This window comes from Macaca thibetana, chromosome 10, assembly GCF_024542745.1.
Source record: "Macaca thibetana thibetana isolate TM-01 chromosome 10, ASM2454274v1, whole genome shotgun sequence".
NCBI classification, from domain to species: Eukaryota; Metazoa; Chordata; class Mammalia; order Primates; family Cercopithecidae; genus Macaca; species Macaca thibetana.
Window position 1 is genome coordinate 48,949,732 of NC_065587.1, and position 20,083 is coordinate 48,969,814.

General features: G+C 38.7%; 1 protein-coding gene across 1 annotated transcript; it reads left to right on the forward strand.

Moving 5' to 3' along the window:
* Nucleotides 1–120: 120 nt before the first annotated feature.
* On the forward strand, nt 121–19,140 carry DPM1 (dolichyl-phosphate mannosyltransferase subunit 1, catalytic). Its single transcript, XM_050807484.1, has 9 exons — nt 121–281; nt 3,290–3,389; nt 7,183–7,216; nt 8,914–8,990; nt 9,076–9,101; nt 12,283–12,378; nt 13,361–13,429; nt 17,741–17,855; nt 18,764–19,140. Exons 1-9 carry the CDS (start codon nt 121–123, stop codon nt 18,866–18,868), a joined length of 783 nt encoding a protein of 260 aa, XP_050663441.1. The 3' UTR covers nt 18,869–19,140.
* The last annotated feature ends 943 nt before the right edge of the window (nt 19,141–20,083 follow it).

The following is a 20,083-nucleotide window of genomic DNA, read 5'->3' on the forward strand; positions in this document are numbered from 1 at the left end:
GAAGAACTAGCGCTCAATCACACAGATCATCCCCCGCTTCCGAATTTGGTACGGTCCGACCCGTCCTTTTCCGCGCCGCATTTACGTAATTCCGCTTCCGGCGTCTGGCTCAGTTCCGCCATGGCCTCCTTGGAAGTCAGACGTAGTCCTCCCATGTCTCGGCGGCAGCTGGAAGTGCGCAGTCCACGACGGGACAAATATTCGGTGCTTTTACCCACCTACAACGAGCGCGAGAACCTGCCACTCATCGTGTGGTTGCTGGTGAAAAGCTTCTCCGAGAGGTAGCGCACCAGGTCTCCCTCCCCGAGGAATGAGATGAGCTGGCTTCCCCGGCCCGGGTGTCTGCAGCTGGCTGCGCGAGGCGGCCCTGTCCAACCTTCCTTGCCTCACGCAGGAAGGCCCAGGGATAGGGCCACCCTGTGAGGGAAGCAGAGACAGATGCTTCTTGGGTTTTCTTCGTGTCCTGGGTTCTCATTCCTGCCCTTGGGTTTTGTGAGACACTCATTTATTATGAAGTACTCGCGTCCCCCGCCTTTTCGTAGAAAGGTTGGCCACCCTTTTACTTGGAAGCGGGGCTGAAAGCGTGACCCCACTCCTCCCTCTAGGCGGTCAGGATCTGCGGCAAGAGCCAGGAGTCCAAGCGAGAGCGTTCACTCTCCACTCCGGTGCCGAGTGCTTATATAAGCATGAGGTTTGGTGTGTGTGGGTTAGGGAGCTATTGCTGGGCACAATAACCTTTCTGGAAAGGAGAGAGCAGAAGGGCATCTTCGCTGATCACTGGTGGATGTTTGGTGTGACTGTTAGAACCGGGATGGGGGGTGGGTGGAGTTCGAATTTGGAAGTGTGTTAATGCAGTGTTTTTAAAAACTGCAAAAAATCCTGGAGTCAGTACGGAGTAACTTGTTTTACGATTGCACAAATGGGATCATGCTGTGAAATCTTTGAATACTTTTTTTCATATTAATATATCGAAACATAGCAAATTACTTTGGAAGTTAGGTAACATTCCATATGGCTGTGTTATTTAACCAGGTCATGGCAATGAGCTGGATTATTTCCAGCAGCTTTAGGTTGTTTTTGTTTTTTGACTTTTGCTTTGCAAATAAGAACAAGGACTTTGTTCACACCATATTTTCCAGCTAAATTTAGAAAAGTGCTTGACACATAGCGGTGCTCCTTTATTGCATCAATGTTGGCAGCAGACACACTCATACTTTTACTTGTGTACTGGGGATAAATGATTCGAGGTAGGATTGCTAGGTAGACAGAAATGTGCTTAAAATGGACAGTTATTGCCAAATTGCTCTAAAGAAAAAAAGGGTTGTACAAGTTAGGACTCTCCATTCTTCACAATTGCTCTAAAGAAAAAAAAAGATTGTACAAGTTAGGATTCTCCATTCTTCAGAGTGCCTGTTTTCCCATCAGCCAGCCAGCCTGAGCATTATTAAACTTGACATTGCTGGAAGTACCCATTTGTGAAAACCATTGCTGTTTTGATTGTATTTCCTTGCATAACTGCCTGCACATGCCTTGCCCCTCAAAGTTTTAAAGTTTTTGTTTTTCCTGTTTACTATTTTAATTTTTATTTTTATAAGCTGTAAATTAAAGAAATTAACTGTCATACAACCGATCTCGTTCAGGGCTTGTATTCTAATTTTGCAAATTTTTTTGTTGCCTTAATTTTTTTATGTAGTACAGTTTATCTTTACTTTTAATGGTTTGTGAATGAATCTTTTAAGATCAAAATGAAGTTTGATAAAGGAAACAAAACTTTTCTTGTCAGATGCAATCAAATTACCTGAAGTTAGCCCAGCTTGGTATCTTTAAGCTGCCTCACCCTCAGGTGGTGTAGCTGCTTTGAAGTGGTAGGGGACAGTAATTTGCTTTTAACGACCCCATTTTGTTTATGGAATTTCTCTTTCAGCACGTCTATTAAAATCACCTTACATATTTTGGCATGTAAAGGCACCAGCGCCCAAATTTAAGGCACAGTGGGAAGCCAAAGTCATTGTGTCTACTCTTGGAGAATAGATAACACAGGGTTTTGCTTTCTTGTCTTAAAAGTTTGCTGGGGCTGACTTGTTAAAGCCTTTTAACAGTGGAATATGTTTTCTGGTTGATTTTCTTGCATATGTTTCTTAGAGCAGGACCAAGAGAAAACGGAATGTTATGTCATAGGTATTGGGCTGTGTCTCTTCTTCTTTCTCCTTAACTTTTCCTTATAAAATTAATTTTTAAAATGTCTTTGAAAAGGGAAGGAGTAGGGGTGACCGCATGTACAGCCATGTAGTATTTATCCACCAAGTATTGTGTTGGTTTGTTTTTAGACTAGAAACGTACCACCTGAGGTTAATGGGAAGTAACGTGTTAATTCTGAAGCGCAGTGGAATCTTTTGTAATGCTACTTTGCTTTTGTTTTTTTAATTTGATAATGTGAAGTAATAGGCACAACTATTTGAAATTGTGGTTTAAGATTGTGTCACCATTCTAAAATAGGTTTTTTTAAAAGGTGAAATTAAATCAGATTTATATTTGATTATTCTATTTGGATCAAATTAACAAGAATAATCACTCAGAGTTACTCAGTTTGGTTTGAGTTAACGTGTAAAGTACTTTTGAAATATTTTATGTAACTAAGATTTGCTATTAAGGTTCAGAATTCTATTTCCGAAGTAGGTAATAAAATTTCATATAGCTAGGCACGGAGGCTCATGTCTGTAATCCTAGTACTTTGGAAGGCTGAGGCGGGCAGATCACGAGATCAGGAGATCGAGATCATCCTGGCTAACACGGTGAAACCCCGTCTCTACTAAAAATACAAAAACTTAGCCTGGCATGGTGGCGGGTGCCTGTAGTCCCAGCTACTTGGGAGGCTGAGGCAGGAGAATCGCTTGAGGCCAGGAGACAGAGGTAAGCCGAGATTGTGCCACTGCACTCCAGTCTGGCGACAGAGCAAGGCTCCATCTCAAAAAAAAATTTGAGACTCCATCTCAAAAAAAAATTTCATGTGATACATGGGTCATTAACTGATTTTCTTTTGAACTAAAATGTATGTTCTCTGGGTAAGAATTCTTTAATATCTCAGGACATTAGCATGTTTCAGCAACATACTGGGTTTGCAGGTAAAGTACTAAATGTTTGACATTTATTTCATTTGATAATTGAAGTTTTCCTCAATGATCAATATAGCAATCTCCACTTATACGTTTAAGGAATTAGTAATTTTTAAATTACTTTTAAATTTGAGAACACTGTCATCAATTATTAATACAAATTTAATTTTTTTTAGTGGAATCAACTATGAAATTATAATCATAGATGATGGAAGCCCAGATGGAACAAGGGATGTTGCTGAACAGTTGGAGAAGATCTATGGGTCAGACAGAATTGTAAGCTATACAAACATTTTTCTGTCATATGAATTGTGATTATGTAGGGGAAAGATGAGACATGAACAATGCTTAAATTCAACTTATTTGTTTAGAAACTGAAAAGATAAAGAGCAACTTAACACAGTTGGGATTTAAATGCATTTTCATTGTCCGTAAAATTTTACGTATCTTTGGTATGTTGGGTCAATGGTCATTTTACAGCAAAGAGTGTGCTTTTGGATAAACTCTGTTTATGACTAATTCTGCAGGTAAATATTCTTGAAGGGCAAAAATTAAAGTATGATACTGAATTGACAAGGAATATTATAGAATTGGGTTGTAATTGGTAGTGTGTGTTTTTTAATCTTTCTTGTTCCCTTTCGGTAAGTATTCTCATATTTTCATTAGAGAATACTGCCTGAAATTAAGAGCTTGTAGGTAGAAAAAGTTATTGTTTTCTTGTGAAACATTAATGACTTCTCAGAGTACTTGGCATTTTTAGTCTATAGAATAGTCTTGTGGAAGTAGATTGACTTTCTTAGTTCTAAACTTTAGATTTTCCCACTGCACCTTGAAACTTGTTATTCTAATATAGAAATTACTTAGGCAAATACAGAGTTTATTTTATAATGGCTTCATGAATTTTATTTTTGGTCACTGGTTTGGATTTATAAGTGTTTATGTATGCTTGTGAGTGCTTTTATAATTTATATTCATAAATAATTGCAGACCAGAGTTCTTCAGTCTTGGCACTATTGACGTGTGGACAGATTAATTCTTTGCTGTGGGGGTTGTCCTGTGCATTGTAGGATGTTCAGCACCATATCTGGACTCTCCTCACTAGATGCCATTAGAAACCCTCCTCCCCACTTGGCAACCGCAAATGTTTGGATATTGTCAGATATTTCCTTAGGTGAAAAATTATCCTTTGCCTCCAGTACAGAACCATTGGTATAGAGAAAGAAGTCCCTTTGAGAACCTTTATTGTTATTTACAATTCAAGAAATGGTAAATTAATCATCATTTTTAAAAAACAGTCATCTGGTCTTGATAAATCTCAGTAATAGAAATACTTTCTACTTAGAGGTCAGTGTCAGTTGTATGAGGTCTTAGTGGCAAAAGTTCTAAAGGAACTGTGTTACTCACTACATGGTAAATCTATACTAGAAAATCTTTCAGTCTGTCTCACAGATGAGTAACTCAGGTCTGTCACACCTCAAGTCTCCTCTGAAAATCTTCTAATGGATAGGAATACAGAAGGAGGTAAAAAGTTGACAAATTTTCAGGCTTCTAGCAGAGACTTTCGGTAATGCTAGGTTCGAATTTCTGGCCAGTAGCTCCCCAGGTTTTCTTTTAGAAGCCCAGGGTGAAGGCCACTGATTCACAACATTCTGAGTTATGTGCTGCCATTTAATCTGGGACCATCAACCAGACAACATTTTGAATACTTTTGTCATAAAACCTCAGTCTTAGGATGTGATTGATTGATTTTAGGGAATGGTTACTAAACCTTTCAAATTTTGAAACAAGGTTGTCTTCAAAGACATTTTTCCTATCAACCCGATAAAATTCAAAATGAGAAAAGAATTTGCAATCACTGTTGTGATTTCCCTCTACTACCAGATAAAATTCCGTATTCATTCATTGTTTTATGACACTTAAATAAGTTAAGAAGAAAGTGACTTTAAAAAAAGAAAAACAGTATTAATCCATGCTAGGGATGACACTTGCTTTCAGTGACATACGTATGTTTAGTTGGGAAGATGAGGGATTATGGAAACCATGTTAGAATACCTCAGATAAAGTATTCACCACAGATGCTTTGTCAGCCTTTCAAACTGGCTGAAATGAATCTTTCAGAAAAGAAGCCAAAGAAGATATTTTTTAAAATTCTGTAAGTGACACAACTGAAGCAAGAGGTTAGGTCATTTTTAATGACCTAACTAGGTAGGACCATAGAGAAATTTGGGGCACTTACTCTGAACTATTCACAATGCTTACAAGGCAGAGATCTGAAATTGTGAAGGACTTCAACTGCCCTATGTTGAGTGCTTCTATTATGTTTGGTTTATGTAGTTTGTTTCATCCCCCAACTTGAGATCAGATAAAGTCATTGATATTTTGTCATATTTTCTTCCAGCTTTATTGAGGTAAAATTGACAAAGTTACATATATTTAAAGTATATAATGCGATGGTTTGATACACGTATACATTCTGAAATGAATACCACATTTGGAGAATGAATCTGTCCATCACCTCACTTAGTTACCCTTGGGGGCGAGTTGACAGTGATGAGGACGGTTAAGATCTGCTCTCTGTAAATTTCAAGTATATAATATGATACTATTAACTATAGTCACCAACCTCCGAACAACCTATGCCAAGACTACACCAGCCAAAGCGCAACACACAATTGACCCAATAACTTGACCAACGGAACAAGTTACCCTAGGGATAACAGCGCAATCCTAGAGTCCATGTCAACAATAGGGTTTTATGACTTAAAAATTTTTAAATATGAGGACAGTGCAGTAAGTGTAGAGGATTTTTTTTTTTAGCAGTTAGAGTTAGATTGTTATCAGCTTAAAATAGCCTGTTATCACTATAAGATGGGTTTTGTAAGTCTCTTGGTAATCATAAAGGAAAAGCCTAAAGTAGATTCACAAAAGATAAAAAGTAAGGAATCAAAGCATGATAGTACAGAAAATAATCATAAAGGAAAGGAGAAAGGGACAGAAGCAAAAGATCTACAAAACAACTAGAAGCAATTAACAAAATGGCAGTAGGAAGTTCTTACATGTTAGTAATTACCTTGGATATAAAGAGATTAAATTCTCCAAAGACCTGCAGTGACTGAATGGATTTTTTTAAAAAGAGCCAACTATATGCTTCCCACAAAAGACTTGAGTTGTGAGGACACACATAGACTCAAAGTGAAGGGATGGAAAAAAACATTCCATGCAAATAAAAACCTCCAGCAGATTGCATGTAGTGAAAAAAAAAAATTCATCCTGCTTTAATTGAAAATGCTTTGTTGAGAGATTTGCAGTCAGAGGCAACCTGCTTATATACTGGCAAGTGTAGAAGGGGACAAGATAGACAAGACATGCTCACTAATGAGTCTACCTGAACCCCATACCTCAGAAACATAGGGCACAGTGAGAACTTTGGCATTCGACTTTTTAAGTGTCCAGCCAAAAGGAAAAACTAAACAAACAAAGTCAGGCTCCAATTATTAAGCAAAAATATTAAGAAGGACTAAATGACAAATAAAAAGAGAAAGAATTTAATTAGGAATATGACATGTCCTTGGACCAGTAGAGGAGATGAGGTCATCCAAGCATAAGGTCAAGATAAGTTAATAGAGGAAGAGTGATATTAGTATTCAAAACCCAAAGGGAATTGAGAGAACAAACATCAGATTTCCCAAGAAGGTGTGAAATAATGAGGTAAGTCCTACATTTTTCTAGGAAGGAATCAATAGGTTTAAAAGGAAATTGAAGTATAGATGTAAGGACATGTTATTTAAAATAGAGTGAGTGACAACAGAAAAAAAAAATTTTAATTTTGATTGTAGGGTCGGGGTTAAAGAATGTTGCTTTGCCTCAGAAGCTATGTTAAACTATTTGGTTTGTTACCAAATGCTTTTTTTTTTCCTTTTGGCAAAAAAACATTAACCATACTCTGCTTTAAGTTCTAACAAGTGCAACTATATTTCTATTAAAATGAGTATGCACTTTTGAATAAAATAAAATTTAACATGATAACATTTCTGTTTCTTTGTGTAAAATGCTGTTTCTTATTTTACAGCTTCTAAAACCACGGGAGAAAAAGTTGGGACTAGGTAAGTCGCGGAACCTCTAACCCCTCATGCCTGCTACTTGCCTGGTGACATGATCCAGTGTGTATTTGCCCAGTTTGGAATAGGGCCAAAATACAGTAACTTACTGTGATGGTTTTTAATGATCTTAATGACATTTAAATGGTATAACTTGGGTTGCCTGTATAAGTCAAGGCCCACTCAGGACGATAGAAACCACTGTGAGTCTTTCGGTGTAGGGAATTTAATACTGAGTCGCTGGTTACACTGGTGAAGGAGTTCCTGAGAAACCAAATGGAGCAGTGAGGCTACTAAGATTAGTAACAGCTGGAGGTCACTGCCACCCCTAGGGATGGAGCAACAGCAGGAAGAGATGTTTTAAGAGCCTAAGAACCTGGGCTGCCCAGAGGGAGCTAGAATGATGGGGTGGGGGCTGCCTGGCAGGAGCTAGAACTGTGGGAAATTCCCAGTCAGAGGTGAGGGTTTCTCCATGTTGGTCAGGCTGGTCTTAAACTCCCGACCTGAGGTGATCCACCTGCCTCAGCCTCCTAAAGTGCTGGGATTACACACGTGAGCCACCGCACCTGGCCAATTTTTTGTATTTTTAGTAGAGATGAGGTTTCACCATGTTGGTTAGGCTGGTCTTGAACTCCCTGACCTCAAGTGACCACCCATCTCAGCCTCCCAAAGTGGTAGGATTACAGGCATGAGCCACCACACCCAGCTGATACTCACTTCTTAACAAAATAAGTTAGAAGAGTTCAGCCTTGCTTATAAAACACCTGTGAGGTGTCTGGACTAGAGAATGCAGGAATCCCCAAGTCCTGCTCCTGACCAGTTACCCTAGCCTGCCAAGTCCCTGTGGGACTTTGAGGCATGGAGCTGGCTAAGTAATTGTCAGCAAGGCCTTTGGCCTCAAATACCAGAGCAGGGGTCTAGCGTACCAGGCGTACGGTGTAAAAGACAGTGTGTGGCTTTTGTGGAAGTGGACTTAGAGCTAGGAAGAGCAGAAGCAGGGAGGCTTGTTAGGTAGTCATCTAAGCATCAGAAGGTAGCACCTGGAACTAAGTGACGATCGACAAGAAAAAGGGAATTGAAATGTTTTGGGTGGTGAATCAATAGGACTTAATTATAGTTTAGAAGTTATGGTTAAAAGTAGGAAATCAAGAGTCATCTCTAGACCTGTGGATGGAGCAATTGGATAGTTGGTGCCATTTCCTGGAGAGGTGGCCTGTAAGAGAGAGGTAGAGAATTGGAAGATGATTTTGCGATGTTATCTTTGAGATTTCTGAAATACCCACAAGGAGATGTTAAGTAGGAAGCTGATTTGTAAATGTGGAGCTCTAAGGAAGGGTCTGACTTCATCAGTCTCTTAGGGGGATGCTAAGGAAACACCAGATGGGTTTTTAAAGCATGAGAATGTGATAATTGCTACATAATCTCAGACTTTTGAACTTATAAACTATTTGCTCAACTGAAATAGAGGTATGATCTCTTCTATTAAATTGACATCTGAATGGGGGTGTGTGGCCAGCTACCTTCTTGATTATATATGTAATATACATGAACCTGTGTACTTAAGGTGAAAAATACCGATTTATTAATACCACTTTTAGAGGACTAATGTATGCTCTTCAGGTGCTAAACAGTTTCCTCCATGTTCAAATGTATATGTTAAGATTTCTGTTGACTTTCTTGAATGGATATACTTTCATTTTTAGGAACTGCATATATTCATGGAATGAAACATGCCACAGGAAACTACATAATTATTATGGATGCTGATCTCTCACACCATGTAAGTGGTATGTTTCTTTATTAGCTATTTATGATAATCTTAGCCTATTTTACTGACTTTACTGTTTATTCTTTCCAAATTTCAGCCAAAATTTATTCCTGAATTTATTAGGTAGGTACTATTTCTAATATTTGAAAGAAATATGACTGGAACCGTTTATCTTACTGGTTTTGGGCTTATTTTCATTTTTTATTAATCAAAAATATACGTACTTTTTTTTTTCTATCAAAAATATAAACAAAGCTTGGGAGGTCAAGGCAAGAGGGTTGCTTGAAGTCAGGAGTTTGAGACCAGCCTGGGCAACAAAACAAGTCCTTATCTCTACAAAAAAAATAACAAAAATTAGCCAGGCACAATGGCATGCGCCTGTAGTCCAGCTACTCAGGAGGCTCAGGTGGGAGGATCACATGAGCCCAGGACTTGAAGGCTGCAGTGAGCTATCATCATGCCTCTGCATTCTAGTCTTGGTGACCCTGAGACAGAGTGAGACCTTGTCTCTAAAATATTTATCTGTATAGATAGTAGACACACACACATACAACACACATTTGAGACTAAATGATGTACTTTAGGAGTCCTGAGGAGCAAATCAATAGGTAGTTCCTTTGTTAATCTGAATTCTTTCAGACCACAGAAAAAGGTGGAAGACGGCTTCTTTGATAAATGGAATTAAGCCTTGAGTTATTAGAGTAAAACACCATGAACAAAAGAGTTTATTCCAGGAATGCCAGAATGGCTCGTTATTGGTAATCACTCATAATTCATTCATGAGTAGTGTGGTTAACTCTGTAGATGCTAAAAGAGATATTATTTACTACCATTTTCTAGTTAAAACTTTAAGAATAGAAGGAAACCTCTTAAGCATAATAAAAATAACCCAGTCCTAATACAAATATCACACCAAATAGTGAAATGCTGAATCATTTCCAGTAAATTCATTAAGATAGGCATGCTAGCTATCATTAAACATGGAAATGTTAATACAGTAACGCAAGAATTTAGTTAAATATTAGTAAAGTATACATAATTTATTTGTAGGCAATATAATTATATTCTTAGCCCAAAGATCACAAAACCTCTGTGAATAAGATTTTGGAAGCTGTTCTGAGTTTAAGCTAGATACACAAAAACAATCAGATTATTGGCCCTCCAGTTTAGAATAGTTCAGGGAGTTCCCGCTAACATCTAGGGAAAAATTCAAGCTCATTCCCTTGTCCCTCAAGCCCCTATGTGTTTGTTGGCCTCTGCCTCCCTTTCTGACCTCTGTCTTGTGCTCCTTCCTCTGTCTTGTGCTCCTTCCTTTCCTTTCCATGCCATAAGCATGCTTCTCTGCCTGAAATGCTGTTTCCATGCTCCTTGATGACTGTCTGCTGCTCATCCTTCGATCTCTGCATAAAGTCACCTTATACCTTTTTTGCTTATATCTCCAGTGCGCAAAAGCCTCTTTAACCTGTAGAGTAGAAAATGGGCAAAAAGATACAAACAGACCATCTATAGGAGAAATCCAAATGGCTAATAAAAGAAGACGTTCTTCCTGGGATGTAGTCAAGGAAATAAACACAAAATAACTGCGTGTTACCATTTTATTATCCATTAGTTTAACAAAGTTAAAAACTTTCAGAGCAGTAATATCCAGTACCAATAAGATGGTAAAAAATGGACACACAAATATAAGTTGCTATAACCCTTTTGGAAAATATGTGTTCGAATTTGGGAAAACACGTGTTAGAATTAAAAATACTCAGGCTTCATTTGGGCAATTCCAGTATATTCCATTTTGGGGAGTCTAAGCAGTTTATAAAAATGTTTATTGTGGCCAGGCACAGTGGCTCATGCCTGTAATCCCACACTTTGGGAGGCCGAGGCAGGTGGATCATGAGGTCAAGAGATAGAGATCATCCTGGCCAAGATGGTGAAACCCCATCTCTACTAGAAAAACAAAAAATTAGCCAGGCATGGTGGCACTTGCCTGTAGTCCCAGCTACTTGGGATGCTGAGGCAGGAGAATCACTTGAACCCGGGAGGTGGAGGTTGCAGTGAGCCAAGATCTCGCCATTGCACTCTAACCTGGCAACAGAGTGAGACTCCATCTCAAAGAAAAAAAAGAAAGGTTTATTGTAGCACTGTTTATTGTGGTTGAGAGGGTGGGGCACCATGAAGACAACCACAGAGGTGTGTGAGTTGAATATTCTATGAAGTAGTTTTGCAACTATTAAAAAGAATGGGAAAGAGCTCTCTTGACCTATAGGGATGTCTATGATTCCATGATTTGCATTGTTTTTGTTTTATGATGGAAGCTCGATCTGTCATCCAGGCTGGAGTGCAGTGGCACAATCTCAGTCACTGCAACCTCCACCTCCCAGGTTTAAGCAGTTCTCCTGCCTCAGCCTTCTGAGGAGCTGGGAATACAGGCATGTGCCACTAAGCCTGGCTAATTTTTGTATTTTTAGTAGATATAGTTTCACTATGTTGGCCAGGCTAGTCTCGAACTCCTGACCTCAAGTGATCCACCCACCTCCCAAAGTGCTGGGATTACAGGCGTGAGCCACCACATCTGACTCCATGATTTGTATCGTTAACTGACAAAGGCCAGGTCACAAAATGTACTTTTTTTGCATTCCAATTTTGTAAATGCAGACAAAAATCCTAGGGGTATATGTGTGTCTTTATCTTTCTGTAGGCAAAGAAAAGTGTGGCAGGACATCAGGCTGTTTTTTAGTATTATTTGCTTCAGAGAAGGCAAGAACAGAATGGAAGGGTATTGGGGAAATTGAGAGACAAGGTCTTCCATTGTCACCCAGGCTGGAGTACAGTGGCACAATCACAGATCGCTGCAGCCTCAACTTCCCTGGCTCAAGCGATCCTCCCGTTGCAGCCTCCCAAATAGCTGAGACTAAAGGCATGTGCCACTGTGCCCGACTTTTTTTTTTTTTTTTTTAAATGGAGTCGCCCAGGCTGGAGTGCAGTGGTATGATCTCGGCTCACTGCAGCCTGCCTCCTGGGTTCAAGCGATTCTCTGCCTCAGCCTTCTGAGTAGCTGGGATTACAGGCGCCCGCCACCACGCCAGGCTAATTTTTATATTTTTAGTAGAGATGGGGTTTCACCATCTTGGCCAAGCTGGCCTTGAACTCCTGACCTTGTGACCCACCCGCCCCGGCCTCCCAAAGTGCCGGGATTACAGGTGTGAGCTACTGCACCCAGCCTGTGTTGGCTTCTCTTAAAAGTTTTGTGTAGCTCATGAAAATGATGTTGAAATGGCTTTTTCTAATTGACAGCTAATTTATTCTACAGGAAGCAAAAGGAGGGCAATTTTGATATTGTCTCTGGAACTCGCTACAAAGGAAATGGAGGTGTATATGGCTGGGATTTGAAAAGAAAAATAATCAGGTAGGTACATGTGTTACAACTTCTTTATTAGTATAACTACTGGAAGTGTATTCATAGCAAGTATTTGGATTAGCTATCATGCTGCCTGGGATTTGTGGGATCAGGTTATAATTTCCGGTAAATATTCCCAGATAGTTCCTTACAGTTTTTCCTGTGATTAGAGCCTGGATGTTTTTTATTAAGGAAAAATCAGTATAAACCTTTGGACCTTTGGTAGAAATGGCCTCATTCAGCAAAAGTTACTATACTGGACCTCCAGTTTTAATTTATGTGACCTGTCCCATACTTGTAGACTAAATATGTAGGATTTCTCTCCATAATTATAGTGTTATTTTAATTAAGATCGATTTCAGACAGACCTGGGTTAAAGTCTCAGCTCACTGCAACCTCTGCCTCCCGGGCTCAAGCGATTCTCCTTTCTCAGCCTCCTGAGTACCTGGGACTGTGGACACGCGCCAGCATGCCCGGCTAATTTTTGTTTTTGTAGAGATGGGGTTTCACCATGTTGCTCAGGTTGCCCTCTAACTCCTGAGCTCCGGTGATCCGCCTGCCTCAGCTTCCCATTAGCTGGGACTACAGGCACGCACCACCATGCCCAGCTAATTTATGTATATATATTTATGTTTTTATATATATGTATTTATGTTTATATATGTATTTTTATATATATATTTATGTATACGTTTTTTTTTTTTTTTTTTGGTAGTGATGGGGTTTTGCTATGTTGTCCAGGCTGGTCACTCCTGGGCTCAAGTGATCCACCCATCTTGGCCTCCTGGGATTACAGGTGTGAGCCACCGCACCTAGCCAGGTCTCCTTTCATTGACCAAAAATTTCTCTTTTGTTCTAGATAAATAACATTTTTATGAAATTAATGTTACATTTATGAAATTAGTATAGCATTTTAACACTGTTCTTCAATGTGTTTCTCTTGTTTATAAATTGTATTTTGTAAAGAAAATCTGATTGTTTTATTTGGCAGCCGTGGGGCCAATTTTTTAACTCAGATATTGCTGAGACCAGGAGCATCTGATTTAACAGGAAGTTTCAGGTACAGTGAAAATTTCCACTATTTTTATATAACTTCTTGGCTGACTTTCTTTACAATGGATATTTTAAAGAAACACTTTACATTTCCACCTTGTATGCATACTGGGATACTAAAAAGGCAGACTAAAATTCCTAAAAGTTGCTAATGAAACCTAAACATATCGGGAGACATATTGTGCTTTTCCTTGAAAAAGTTGAAGGCAGTTAGTTTTGTGTGCTTTTTAACATTAGTATTAAGGCTCAACTGCTCTTTGGAACATTGCTATTACTGATAATCTGTTCCAAAGAACAGCACATACTTCAGTAATTTTCTGCATTTCATATGAATACTAACAGCATTGTCCACAGAAAAGGTTAAACTTTTTAATATTTATATAGAGCTCTCTCACTTACCTTGTTCTCCATGTTTAAGGAAATTTTTGTTGTTGTTTAATTTGGTCAAAGCTTCGGTCCCTCTGAGTTCTGTGTGTCTGTTTCTGGGTGTATGGGGTGGTGGTCTAGATTTGCTGTAGTAGATGTGAGCTGCTTTGTGTGACTGACCATGGCAAATGACAAAACTTGCCAGATGTTTTTTTTAATCTCTGAAACTATAAAATGCCCGTGCATCTACTTTAGTGGCCCCAAGCCCCCCGTACATTACTTAATAATTTATATTCGTTGATACTTTTTTCCACTAAATAATATTGATTGTTCGGTCCTTTGCTTGATGCAGGAAAATTTAAGTCCTTAAATGTGAGGATTGACACGCACACACACAAATTAGGACCTGGCTGTTGACAGTCAAAAAGAAAAATGAAGCCTCTCTGGAACGAAAAAGCAAATAGACTGGAGAGCTGAACTTGGGGATGAAAGAGAGGGGAGGCTATACCCTAAGGCTAAAGAGTCATTTGTGATATGATGAAGATCTCTGATTGCGGATGGGCGGTGGCTGGTGGATGGGCAGTGGCTTGCGCCTATGATCCCAGAACTTTGGGAGGCCGAGGCATGTGGATCACTTGAGGTCAGGAATTTAAGACCAGCCTGGGCAACATGGGGAAACCCTGTCTTTACTAAAAATACAAAAATTAGCCGGGTGTGGTAGCGTGTGCTTGTAATCCCAGCTACCCAGGAGGCTGAGGCAAGAGAATCGCTTGAGACCCAGAGGCAGAGGTTGCAGTGAGCTGAGATTGCGCCACTGCACTCCAGCCTGGTGACAGAGGAGGACTGTCAAAAAAAAAAAAAAAAAAAAAAAAAGCTGGGCATGGTGGCTTATGCCTGTAATCTCAGCACTTTGGGAGGCTGAGGCGGGTGGATCACGAGGTCGGGAGATCGAGGTCATCCTGGCTAACAGTGAAACCCTGTCTCTACTAAAACTACAAAAAATCAGCCGGACATGGTGGTGTACCTGTAGTCCAAGCTACTCGGGAGGTGGAGGTTGCAGTGAGCTGAGATCGCGCCACTGTACTCCAGCCTGGGCAACAGAGCAGGACTCCGTCTCAAAAAATATATATATCTCTCTCTCTCTGATTGCCACGTGGCAACAATGCAAAGAATAGTGGCACTCACAAAATCTCTCTACAGAGGGAAGGGCCAGTGTGGATTTCACAGGCCACAGTTTTGATGGTTTTGAATAAAAACTCAGGGTAACTGGTTGTGGAGATAGAGGTTGTGAAGAAAAACCCACACGGAGAGGAATGGGGTGAGGGTGCTTTGCTGCATCAGAACCTTACAAGGATTAGTGGAGGGGATGGGGTTGAAGGATGGCCTGGGAGTTCTGGATTTTCATATATTGAGAGCAGTGATTAACTGTGTTCTGTATAAATGACAGAGCAGCCAAACAGACAAAAATGAACCTGTTAATTGCAGAATTTTTTTTTTTTTTTTTCTTCTGAGACAGGGTTTTGCTCTTGTTGCCCAGGCTAGAGTGCAATGGCACAATCTTGGCTCATCACAACCTCTGCCTCCTGGGTTCAAGAGATTCTCCTGCCTCAGCCTCCCGAGTAGCTGGGATTACAGGCATGTGCCACCATGCCCAGCTAATTTTGTATTTTTAGTAGAGATGGGGTTTCTCCATGTTGGTCAGCCTGGTCTTGAACTCCTGACCTCAGGTGATCCTCCCACTTCGGCCTCCCCAAGTGCTGGGATTACAGGCATGAGCCACCGCACCTGGCCCAAAAAACTTTTTAAATAGTTAAATCTCATTGTCTTCTCATTTGAGTGGTGGTTTCTTAAATACATGCATTAAAGTTCACTTGTCGGTAGACAAAGTTCATTTTTGTCAAAATCCCTAGATTTAGGAAGCAGGTGCTTTTTACTAAATAAGAAAAGGAATCCTGGAAAGGCTGCAGTCTAATATAAAGCCATTTAATAGCATAGATCACCTGGATCCTAATCCTATTTATGGGATTATATGGCTTCATGTAACATTTTACTTTACTGGCCGCAGTGTTAAATATATCATGTGGATGGGGAGGAGGGAGGTGGCAGTGAAAAGAAATCTTAGAAAATGATTCTTAAGGGGAATAAAGCAACTCTTAAAGTCAGGAAATACTTCATAGCCTAATCCCAATTTTAAAGTAATGCTGGCTGGATGTGGTGGCTCACACCTATAATCCCAGCACTTTTGAGAGGCCAGTGATGGGAGTATATCTTGAGCCCAGGAGTTCAAGACCCCAGCTCTGGCAACATAGTGAGTCTCCATCTCTACAAAACCTAAAAAAAAAAAAAAAAAAAAAAAAAAAAAAAATTCTAAATTATTCTAAATTATTTAGCAAATATTTAGTGACCTTTCTTGCTTAGGATAAATATTTAATGGCCTTTCTTGCTTAGCACGGCACGGTGGCACGTGCCTGTAGTCTCAGCTATGTGGGAGGCTAAGGTAGGAGGATCTTTTGAGCCTGGAAAGTTGAGGCTGCAGTTAGCCATGGTTGTGCCACTGTACTCTGGGCAACAGAGTGAGACCCTGTCTCCAAAAATACAAATATATAAATAAAGGTAATGCGGAAACATTGTCCTGTCGGTATCATAGTTCTTCGCAGCCCACCATCCCAGTGCTCACTCCCCTAACAGCATCTGACATATTATATATCTTTATTGAGTTTTTAAGTTCACTCCTTAACCCCAAAACATAAAATAGTACCTGCTATTCAGTACATTGGTCAATAAATATTTGTTATTGAATAAATACTGCTACCATCAGATTCTCCTCTCTCCATATTTATTCCAAATTTATTCCTTTGAATCCTTAAGGAAACTATGTGGATAAAGGAATGCACACACTAAGCTGTCATGTTTTTCTAAGGGCTGTATTGTCCTATACCCACTTCATAGTCAAAAGATAAGGTCGCGTTAGAAGTCTGAGGGAAAAAAATGTGGATTCAGAGTGAAACCCTGAGGCATAGTAGGTCCAGATAGCCTTAACTTTGAAGAGAACAAAATTACACCAAACTGCCTCTTCCTGCTTTCTCCCCTCTCCCCACAAAAAAAGGTAGAAATCGCTGCCTCCCTACCAACTGAAACACTGATCTTTAAAAAAAAAAAAAAAAAAAAAGTAAAGTGTCTGTGACTCTGAAAATAGGGAGCTCCCTGCTATTTAGTTACTGAAGAAAGTGCTTGGGTTTACCCCTGGACTGCCCAACTCCGCTATCTTTGTAAATCTGGTGTTTGGCCTGCAGTCCATCTAAAGTTAGGCTGCACATTCACCCGCTGTTAAGTGTCTATCTGTGACCTCAATTGGTGATAGGTGAATCCACCAGGATTGTTTCTATCCTGTGATGCCTCGTTCCTGTTTTAACCAAGCTTCCCAAGCTCATCTAGAGCAACTTAGTTTATCCTAGGGAATTTATAAAGGAAATCATGAGAAATTGAAACTCATCATAAACATTTATTGGGAAATGACTGTTAATATGAGATTCTTTCTTGTCATCTAATACATATTGTTGCTTCATCATCATCTGTCCACCCAGTTGTTTCAATATTTGGAACAGTTTCTTTCAACTTTAAATTTTAGGAAAATCTTAAATAATGATGGTTCTGCATCACATGATTCATTTTACTGTATTTCACTAATTTCTGATAGTATGGGAAAATAATTCTATAAAAGATATTGATAATTCATTTTCAAAATTATTCTAAGTTATTTAGCAAATATTTAATGACCTTTCATGCTTAGGAGAAATGTATCATAATCATCAAGTGTGCAAGCTTTTCTGTTTACCAATGGCCAGTGAAAGTTTTAGGCTTTATACATACCAGTGAACTCTTTGAAAGGTCAGGATACATGTAGGCACGTGTATTTATCCAGATGTTGATATATATTTTTGATTTCTTACAGATTATACCGAAAAGAAGTTCTAGAGAAATTAATAGAAAAATGTGTTTCTAAAGGCTACGTCTTCCAGATGGAGATGATTGTTCGGGCAAGACAGCTGAATTATACTATTGGCGAGGTATGCAACTGATGCTAAATAGTATGTCATGTTCCTGGTAAAGGAGCAGTAAGGTTTAGAATTTTGGTAATAAAAAGTTTAACTTCCATAACTGCTAAATTGTAGAGGTCTTCTAGTTGTTTAGAATATTCAGGCACAAAGGGTAAAAATTTACATTTGAACAGTAAGATTTAAAACATTAACAGTCAGCATTCTCTTTTAAATAATTAAAAGTTCCTGGTACTTTCTCAATCCTAGCCCTTTCTTCTAACCAGTCAGCATTATGGACTGAGTCTCTTTGCTTCTCTTCTTTTTGTCACAGCCAATGGCCACCATACTTTAAAATGAATGATGAGTTCTGTATGTCCATTTCCTGTTAGTCAGTGAAGATCAGGAATTACAGAGCAAAGGGAGTGGTGATCTGTACTATTTAGGGCTAGTGAGTGAGCTCTTAGGGTAGGGGAGACTCTCCTCATTTAATAGTAAAACTCTTACTCAGAGCAAGAAAATACCTAACCTGGAATGTCACTTTTCTTGTAGAAGTTACAAGCTATTTTACTTAATGCTAAACCATTATAGCTAAATTTGACAACTGAAAAATCTGAGCAAAAGGCCATTTTACTTTTGGAGTATAACTTTTCCTTGAAATGCCAACTGAAACTTGAGTAAACCAAGATAATACCTAGAATCAGTGCTTTTTAAAGTTGTAGATTTGGTTCATATGACCTATCTTTAGATAATGCATGTTTAATTTTAAAGACTTGGAGATACACACAGTTGCTTTAAGAATCCCCTAATTTTATACTTACTTTAAGGACCTCTGTTGTAGTACTAATCCTATTTCTGTTGTGTTGGTAATGTGGTATACCTGCTAAACTGCCTAATTTTTTTTTAAAGACTAACGTTAATTTTATTTTTTTTTTAACTAGGTTCCAATATCATTTGTGGATCGTGTTTATGGTGAATCCAAGTTGGGAGGAAATGAAATAGTATCTTTCTTGAAAGGATTATTGACTCTTTTTGCTACTACATAAAAGAAAGATACTCATTTATACTTATGTTCATTTCAGTTTATACATGAAAGAAGCCTGGTTACTGATTTTTATAAAATGTACTCTTAAAGTATAAAACATAAGGTAAGGTAAATTTCATGCATCTTTTTATGAAGACCACCTATTTTATATTTCAAATTAAATGATTTTAAAGTTGCTGGCCTAATGAGCAATGTTCTTAATTTTCGTTTACATTTTGCTGTATTGAGACCTATAAATAAATATATATGGTTTTTTTTTTTTTTTTGCATAAAGTATTGCTGCCTTCATTAGAGTATGTGAATGTAGAATTTTTTACATGGGGAATAATTTGAAATAGTCTTTATTAAAAACTGGAATCATAGACCTTTATACCTAATAGGTATCAGAAGTAAGATAATGTTATCTGATGAAATGTTTGTGGCTGTGTCTGTAGGAATTGAAAAAGAAATACATACCTCTGCCCTTTCCTTAAAAATGTATCTCAAATTTCTTAAACTAGAAAATGCATTTAGAGCAGGCATTTACAGTTGGGTTCTTTTCAGCTGTTGAATTGATGAACCATTTCATCTACCAAAGCAGGTCTATTTAAAATGCATATTGTGAATTGGGAAACAATTTGGCAGCAGTTGATTACATAGCCGTTTTTTTCTCTTTTGCGCAATAACTTCTATCAGTAAGGAAAAATATTAATGACACTGAGGCAGAAACTTTAGCTGCTACAGTCATTATTAAACATCTTACTGAATTATATAACAATTTTTTTCTCAAAAGACTTGTTTTCATATTAAAGACCCTCAGCAAAGCTCACATCCCCACTAATTTGAAAAATCTCTGCCTTAAGCTCTTCTCTCCATTTAGAAAAGTGTTCTGCCAGTTAAAATTCAGGCTAAGCTATCCAGTAAAGCCAGGGCAAATATTACGTTTACCCACTTTCTCTAAAGTAGGTGTTTCAGAAGAGATCAGTTAATTTCTAACTGTAGCATAGGTTATGGTCATGTAGTATCTTTTAAAATTTGAGTAAGGGCGTGCTTTGAGCAAGTAAGTTTAAGTTGACTTTCTTCTGGAAATAAAAGTAAGAGGTGTCTCTAAATTATTTATTGAACAATATTCGTAATTACTAGATTTTCCTGGCTTAATTTGGCTGCTGAAGAAATTGAGGCCAGGCACAGTGGTCCATGTCTGTAATCCCAGCACTTTGGGAGGCCAAGGCAAGAG